Source organism: Prunus mume, linkage group LG7 (assembly GCF_029339155.1).
Source record: "Prunus mume cultivar Tortuosa linkage group LG7, ASM2933915v1, whole genome shotgun sequence".
Classification (NCBI taxonomy): Eukaryota; Viridiplantae; Streptophyta; class Magnoliopsida; order Rosales; family Rosaceae; genus Prunus; species Prunus mume.
The window spans coordinates 3,943,077-3,951,007 of NC_142704.1; the positions used below are offsets into that span (position 1 = coordinate 3,943,077).

General features: G+C 35.8%; 1 protein-coding gene across 1 annotated transcript; it reads left to right on the forward strand.

The window, feature by feature from the left end:
• Positions 1–1,539: 1,539 nt before the first annotated feature.
• Positions 1,540–7,566, forward strand: LOC103337780 (uncharacterized). The gene is made up of 8 exons (XM_008240950.3): positions 1,540–1,942; positions 2,064–2,114; positions 2,193–2,275; positions 3,903–3,947; positions 5,985–6,032; positions 6,499–6,543; positions 6,814–6,908; positions 7,142–7,566. The coding sequence occupies exons 1-8, from the start codon at positions 1,591–1,593 to the stop codon at positions 7,464–7,466; spliced, it is 1,044 nt and encodes a 347-aa protein (XP_008239172.2). The 5' UTR covers positions 1,540–1,590; the 3' UTR covers positions 7,467–7,566.
• Positions 7,567–7,931: the final 365 nt, after the last annotated feature.

A 7,931-nucleotide genomic window follows, 5' to 3' on the forward strand; every position in this document is an offset into this window, starting at 1 on the left:
TTTAACAGAAAAAAGTTTACAAAATTGACGGCAGGACCATTTGTCTTAACGAAAGTGAAGTTAAAGGACCATGGGTGCGATTTTAGAAATTGAGTGACTCAAATGAAAATTGAGTCTAAGTTCAGGGACTAATAAAACGATTAATCCAAAAATTTAAATTGAATACCCCCTAAGCCAATGTTTGGTTCATGACAGGATTATAAGTGAGTTCTCAGTCGAGCATAGAACATAAAGAGTGCTGCTAAACGAATCCTAAAATTAACTGAGTACATCCTATGATCTAAGTACACCCTAATATTTAAATCAAAATGTAAAATTAACTAAGTTTACCCTATTTAACTACCAAAAATACCCCCATTACATCCTAATACGCCATGATAAAAACTTAAAACAGCTTTTGTTTGTATGTATGTGTGTATATATATAATCTGCTTTTTGTATGCATTGGTGCAAAATGATGGAGTCCTGAAGATGAGGAAACTGGAAAAAAAAAACTTGTTGAAGGCCAGGTGAAGAATCGGGCATAACAGTTGATGAAGCCAAACTCAGTGATATAGTGATCTGCTTGATCACAAGGTTTGCCTATCCAATGTTTATTTAGTACCTTCAGTTAAATGGTATCTATTGATCTTGGCTCCACCTTTACATTATTATCTTTAATCATATTACTTGTTTGGTGCCAGATCAATTCAAGCTCCAGATTAAAGTTGAGAACAAGCATAAGCATGTTCATTTGGTGGCCAAGGATTGAAATACAGTGTGAAGTGGAGTATCTGGGAATCACACTGTAATGTCGCCTTTAAATTTGCAGCGTTGTTGGCCTTGGTGGGCTGAGGCCTCATTCAAATTCAGAATCAAATGCAGATGGTTGGCTGGAACCTTTTTTTGTATACAAATTTATAAATAAACTCAATCCTGGACATGTATTTATAAAAAAACCCAAACACTATTTAAACATAGAAACACATCCAAAATCAACCCCAAAGTCAACAATTGTATATTTTTTGGGTGTGTTTATAAATGGGTTTTGAGTGTGTGTAATGATGGGTTTTGGGTGTGTTTATAAAGTATTTTGGGTGTTGGGTTTTTTTATAATTTCACTCCCATTTTGGGTGTTTTAGTGAAACTCCTATTTTTGTATGCGGAGTCACAAGTCTAGGACTCATATTTTTTCTTATGTTTGAAAAGTTTTCAGAAATAATATCATTATTGTCATTAAATCTGCAATTCTATATTAATTCCATTCTTAACTTACCCATCTCTGGACACATTTGTTAATCCGGCTTGGCTTTATGGTTGGCCCCTCTCCCTCCCTAGTCATTCATTTTTATTATTATTGAGGTTAACAAACAAACCCCTCCAATTTGGTTGAATATGATGTGTATGGTGTATTTTTTATTTTTTTTAGAGTATGATATATTTATCAAAATTATATTTGTTTCACAATTTAATATATCTTTTTTGGTCATTGTATATTAAGGTAAAATAGTGATCTAATAAATAGTTTGGTAATAGGTGTACTTAGGTAAAATTAGTGATCCAATGAATAATTTGGTAATAGGTTTACTCAGTTAATAAGAGGAGACGAAAATGGCGAGGAATGCAGGGGTTTTGATACGGCAGTTGCTTGGCAATCGCGACAACCCGTGTGCAGTAGGTCTTCTTCATCATCTTCACCAAAAACCCATCCAAAACCTGGCTTCTGTACCAAATACCACACCATCTTCACCCCACACAATCGATATCCGTTCCGCTTCCAAACCCTTCTCCAATTATTCCATTCACACCCCAACCCTTCAATTTCTGCAACACAGACGATGCCTCTCCTCATCCTCACTCTCAGAGTCAGATTCAGATTCAAAACATTTACTTTCAGGTCCCTCAAACCTATTCCTCATACAGTGCATGGCTATGCATCAAGATGCAGTTGACAATGTTGAAGGTATGCCAATTTCTCCACCAACCTCATCCCTTCGTAATTTTACAAATATTCAAAATAGGAAATTTAGTTTTGTTGTTGATTTTAATTTTTAATTTTTTAATTTTTTAATTCCTTGGCATAGACGCTAGGTTGTCTGCGGTTTTCTACTACACAGCACCCGGGTGCCGGGCTAGTAAGTTCTAACTTCTAATCAATGAATTTTCTTTCATCAATCAAGTGATTTGCAATAAATTGCTCTCTTCTTGTGCAGCCCGTAAGTGGGTAACTCCAATCCTTGATGAGTTGTGTGAGCAATTCCAACACATAAAAATGTATATGGTTTACATGGATAAGGTAACTTTTTGAAGTGGTTTATGGTTTATTGGAAACAGTAGTTTGGCAACTTTCTTACTCCTAACATTGTTCTCTCCTTTAAATCAGATTGTTTGGGCTGAGGCATAAGTTTGGCTTGGAACCTGAAATATGGATTTAATGATTAAAAGAGTACTGCATAAGTTTAAGGAAAACAATCGCACAAGATATGAAAATCATTGATCTAATCATTGTATACTGTTTACCCATATAAGATCATTGAAATGCTTGAACAATGCGTGTGAAAAGGTTTTGTTGACAATTAAATCTTGTTTTGTTTTTCTTGTGCGTTGGTGGGATGCTTGGTTTTGTGAAATAGTTCATTGTCTTTGAAACAAATATTTTCTTTGGTTGATCACATATAGAGGAAGTTACTTTAATCAAACTGATAGTATGAATACATCACCATAGAACAAATCCTGCAAATTCCAAATATTGTGTAGTGTGTACTACACTTCACCTTGCATCTTGACTGGATGCATTAGAATATGGTTGGGAAGTATTGTTCGTGAATAGATTTTGACAGTCCATGATACTGAGAACAAATTAAATTTTCTTCTTCGAGTTTCCCTGAACAGTTGAAATGACATAAAAATGTATAGTGAAAGAAAAGGGGCTACGTTGTAAGCATAAAACCAGAGTTAGTGAAAGAAAAAAAAGTTCTTGTGAATTTCTGCTTGTGTGTGAGGCACAGGTTGTCTTGGAGTGACTCCAAGGCACCTTCAGTGTGATGTCAGAATTTATCTAATTTCTCAACCTGAAACCTTTGGTGTGATGGCAAAGGCCAGAGTGAGTCCGGATCTCTCATTTCTTCCTATCTTCCCTTACTGTTCTACATCAGTTTGGTATCAGAGCATCCTCCACCATGTTCTTACATGGTGAGAGATCCTGTGTACTAGGGGCAGATGGTCACCTTGGCAACCAACTTAAGATCATTCTACCTCAACATGTCAAACTCGAGGTCGAGTTTTCTGCAATGAAGGGAGAATGATGCAGGAGCAATGTTCAAGTTTAGTAAATGGGAATCTTTCTAGTTTCCTATGTAATAAATGCAATTTTATAAGGTTTACTGTCTTTGAGTCTCCCTATGGGACACGATTAATGTATTAGGTAATAATTATGTCTTTATAATTCCCAAGTGTGTTGATGTGGATCTTTCAAGATCGATGTACCAATTACCCTATAAAAGGGGCTACTTTGTAAGCATAAAATCAGAGTTAGTGAAAGAAAAAAAAAATTCATATGAATTTTTTATTGTGTGTGAGGCACAAGTTGTCGTGGAGTGATTCCAAGGCACCTCCGCTCAACTGGAAACCTGTGGTGTGATACCAAAGGCCACAGTGAGTCCGGATCTCTCATTTCTTCCTATCTTCCCTCATTTTCCTACATCATGTTTTTTCTGGGTGAAAGATAACTTAATTGGGTGCATGATGAAACAAATGTCTTTTTCATTAGCTATGCATTATTTGCTTGCTCATGTCATGCATTAATTTTTTTTTCCCATACTCTAATTATGATCCAACATGCAGCTCCTCATAGAAGAATCATGATATTGTATGTTGTTGTGCCTCTAAATTAGTAGGCCTGACGTTGTTTATTGTATCTACAGAATGGCCCTAACTCATTGGACATATCGGAAGATCCTTATAAGAAGGTATATGATCCCTTCCTTCTATTTTGTTTTTATCAGAAGGTTACTTTAATCAAACAGATAAGATCAATATATCACTATAGTTTATACTATTCTACATTTCACTTTTCATCTTAAATTGGTTGGGATTCAGGGGAAGATGTTGCTTTTTCTTTTGTAATAACAGTAAAAATATTGTTGGTGAATATATTTGACAGTCCATGATATTGAGAAGTAATCAAAATTGTGTTTTGTGAACTAGTTCATTGTCTTTGGAAAAAAAATGTTTTCTTTGATTGATACGATGTAGAGGAAGTTACTTTAATCAAACTGATATCATGAATACATCACCATAGACAAGAAGTTCCCGTATACAACAATACAAATGTAATCCCACAAATCCTGACAAATCTAAAGTGCTAACTATTTTAGACCTATTACATTCCAAATTTTGTTTTGTTTATACTACACTTCACCTTGCATCTTGACTGGATGCGTAGAATATGGTTGGGAAATATTGTTGGTGAATAGATTTTGACAGTCCATGATACTGAGAAGAAATTAAATTTTCTTCTTCGAGTTTCCCTGAACAGTTGCAACAAGACATAGAGGGTTTTATCCTATGCTTGTCTTCTTATTTGAGCTTTTTGTTCTGAGTGAAAGATAACTTAATCGGGTACATGATAAAACAAATGTCTTTTTCATTAGTGAAAAATGAAGCCTTGCTCGCTAAATGGCTTTGGAGGTACCCGGAAGAGCATAATTCCTTATGGCACAAGGTGATCAGGAGTAAATATTATTCGGTTGGGAATAGATGGGATGGAGTTCACCCGGGAAGAGGTACTTGTCGTAATCCCTGGAAGGATATCTCTTTGGGTTATCCTGCCTTTTTACAGTGTTGTGATCTGGTTGTGGGCAAGTAAGGGGAATTTGGTGTTGTTCTGGGAGGACTTGTGGGTGGTTGAGGGTGCTTTGAAGATTCTTTTTCCTAGACTGTATGCGCTTTCTAGCAATCATTTTGGCTGCGTTTCTAGTTTTGTGGATTCTTATGTCCACCTTTATAATTGGAATTTCGGCTTCAGGAGAAATCTTAATGGTGTGGAGGTGGATGAGCTGTCTAGGTTGCTGCATATTCTGGAAAGGGTGCGTTTGTTTCAACACCGTGATGACCGTAGGAGCTGGAAGCTCGATAGGACGGGGTTGTTTTCTTGCAAATCCTACAATTTTTTTCTGCTCAACAGTGGCAGCAGGCAACTTTCATCGTTCTTGCCCCAGATTTGGAAGTCAAAGGTTCCCCCAAAAATTAAATTTCACGTATGGCTCCTGGCACTTGGGAAGCTTAATACTTGTGATCAAATCCAAAGGAGAAGGCCTTCCTTCTATCTTTCTCCTCAGTGATGTGTTTTGTGTAAATCTCATTTGGAAAGCGTGGATCATGTGTTTCATCATTGTCCTTTTTCCTTACAAGTCTGGTGGAGTTTATTTAGGGAGTCCAGCTGAGTTATCCCTAAAGACTGTTTTGATTTCCTATGTACTAAGTTTGAGGCTTTGGGTAGGGGGAAGAAAGCCACAACTTTATGGGAGTGCTTGGTGTATGCTGGTTTTTGGTTTATTTGGCTGGAACGCAACAGAAGAATTTTTTATGATTATCAGGAAGAGGGTGTCGAGGAAATCTGGAAGAAGGCTAGATATTGGGCTGCTCTTTGGGCTTCAGTTACCCCAGTTTTTAAGGATTATAACCCTTCTGTCATTATGTTGGATTTAGTGGCGGCTGTGAAGTAAGGTTGTTTCCTTCTTTCACGTTGCCTCTCTTCTCTTCTTTGCTGTTTATTTTCTTTTGGGTTTTTTTAGGCTGCTTTTGTGTTTTGTTTTGCCTGGCTGTGGATGCCTTAACCACCTTTTCTATATATCGTTTCTATTCAGAAAAAAAAATTGTCATGCAGTAATTTGTTTTCCGTACTCTAATTATGATCCGACATGCAGTTGCTCATAGAAGAATCATGATATTATATTTTGTTGTGCCACTAAATTAGTAGACCTGACATTGTTTATTTTCTATAGAATGGCCCTGGATACCCTATTGACTTGCGTGGATTTTATTACAAAGAGGTAAATGATTCGATCCTTCTATCATGTTTTTATCAGAAGGTTACTTAAATCAAACAGATAAGATCAATACATTACCACTTCACCTTTCATCTTAAAATTGGTTGGGATTCCAGGGAAGATGTTTCCTATACTTTTGTAATAACAATATATAAATTGTTGGTGAATTTATTTGATAGTCCTTAATACTGAGAAGTAATCAAAATTGTCTTTTCGAGTTCTGAGGCATAGTCGGTTTTATCCCATGCTTGTCTGCTCTGATCAGTTTGTTCTGGGTAAAAGATAACTTAATCATGCACCTGATAAAATTTATGTATTTTTTCATTAGCTATGCATTAATGCTTGCTCATGCAGTAATTTTTTCCGTACTCTAATTATGATGCGCCATGCAGCTGCATATAGAAGAATCATCATATTATTTCTTGTTATGCCTCTAAACTAGTAGATCTGACGTTTATTCTATCTATAGAATATCGCTGGATCCAGATTGGACAAGTTGGGAATTCACAAGACGGTAAATGATTCGATCCTTCTATTTTGTTTGAATGTAAATGTCTGCACTTAGATCAGTGTTGTAATTTCTCATGTGTTCGACCTTTTCTTTCTAAATTTGGCTTGTAGTTCTTACCATATCCTAATTAATAATTCAGAAAAGTATAAACAGGCTATGCTTATCTTGGAAAATGGGGGCTAAGCGTTTTGTTCAAGCTGTGTGAATATATTTCAGCCCTGTTTTTATCTTAAAATGGAATATTACTCTGCTGATGTGTGCATTTTGCTGCAGCCAACGTTCCATTGCTATCTAAAAGGGAAAAGGGTAGATGAGGTTTCCGGTGCTTCTATCAAACACTTGAAAAAGAGACTTGAAAATGTCTACAAGTAATTCTTCTCTCGGTTACCCTACTTCTGCGAGAATTTGTGTATTTGTGAATGGAGTCATATTTTGGTGCCCATGAAGGTTTTTGACTGTTGTTGAAGTCAAGATGTGATCTTTCTATATCTTTTTATTTCTATCTTTGTGATAAATGGATGAATGATATAGCAAGTTAATAAACTGACCCCATTGTTGAATTTTTCTCATCTGCTGTACTTGCTACTCAATGTACGTAAAGTCCATCTGGGATGAAGAAAAGGAGGAAAGATGAGAATAATAGAGGATTTGTTACAGTACATCCAAGTATGTTTCCTGAAACATCATTTATTGAGATGAAGGCCGAACTTCGACAAGAAATTTTTAATTTTGATGGTGAGGAAAAGATGTATGATGAGGAAAAGATGACAGATGACGAGTACAAGAGGGCAAAGGACAAGAATCACAAGATGATGTGGTTTGCCAAAGGGTTGCTTTCAAGTGAAAAGAAGAGAAAGATGTTTTGTAAATTGAAAGATCCTGAAGCCAAGCGCGAATGGATTGAGAGTGAAATGGCTAAGGAATGAACTGGAAGTACTTGTATCATGGTACATGTTACGTTGTTTGACAGAGTCTATGGTTTAGACTTGTGTGGTGCTGGATTAAGATATGATTTTTTTTTTTGCACTTATGGGTTTGACATTTTTGTTTTGTTTTTTATATTTTAAATTGATTAAAATATGATTTTTTTGGAAAAATTGAAGAAAAAGAGAAGAAAAAAAAAATCATCAACACTAGCCCTTGAGGGGTCATTTGGCACGACGGACTGTCATGATCGAATTAAATCAACTGCTCGGATTAGTTCGGATTAGCCTAAGCTGGATTAAGTCGATCTCTGTTTGGTGTTGCGTCAGATTAAAAAGTTGGATTGTAAAAATAGTGAAGACCTATGTTTGGTGGTGTCGGACTAAAAATAATTATTTTAATATTTAATTTTAATTAAGGATTTTGGACCTAAAAATAAATAAAATTCTAATATTTTTTAAAGACTA

Bases quoted from the DNA above. Each gene is read 5' to 3' on its own strand.
- LOC103337780 (XM_008240950.3), top strand. From the start codon at position 1,591: ATGGCGAGGAATGCAGGGGTTTTGATACGGCAGTTGCTTGGCAATCGC. The intron at 1,943-2,063 runs GTATGCCAATTT...TCCTTGGCATAG, and splicing joins TGCAGTTGACAATGTTGAAG to ACGCTAGGTTGTCTGCGGTT. The intron at 6,033-6,498 runs GTAAATGATTCG...TTCTATCTATAG, and splicing joins GTGGATTTTATTACAAAGAG to AATATCGCTGGATCCAGATT.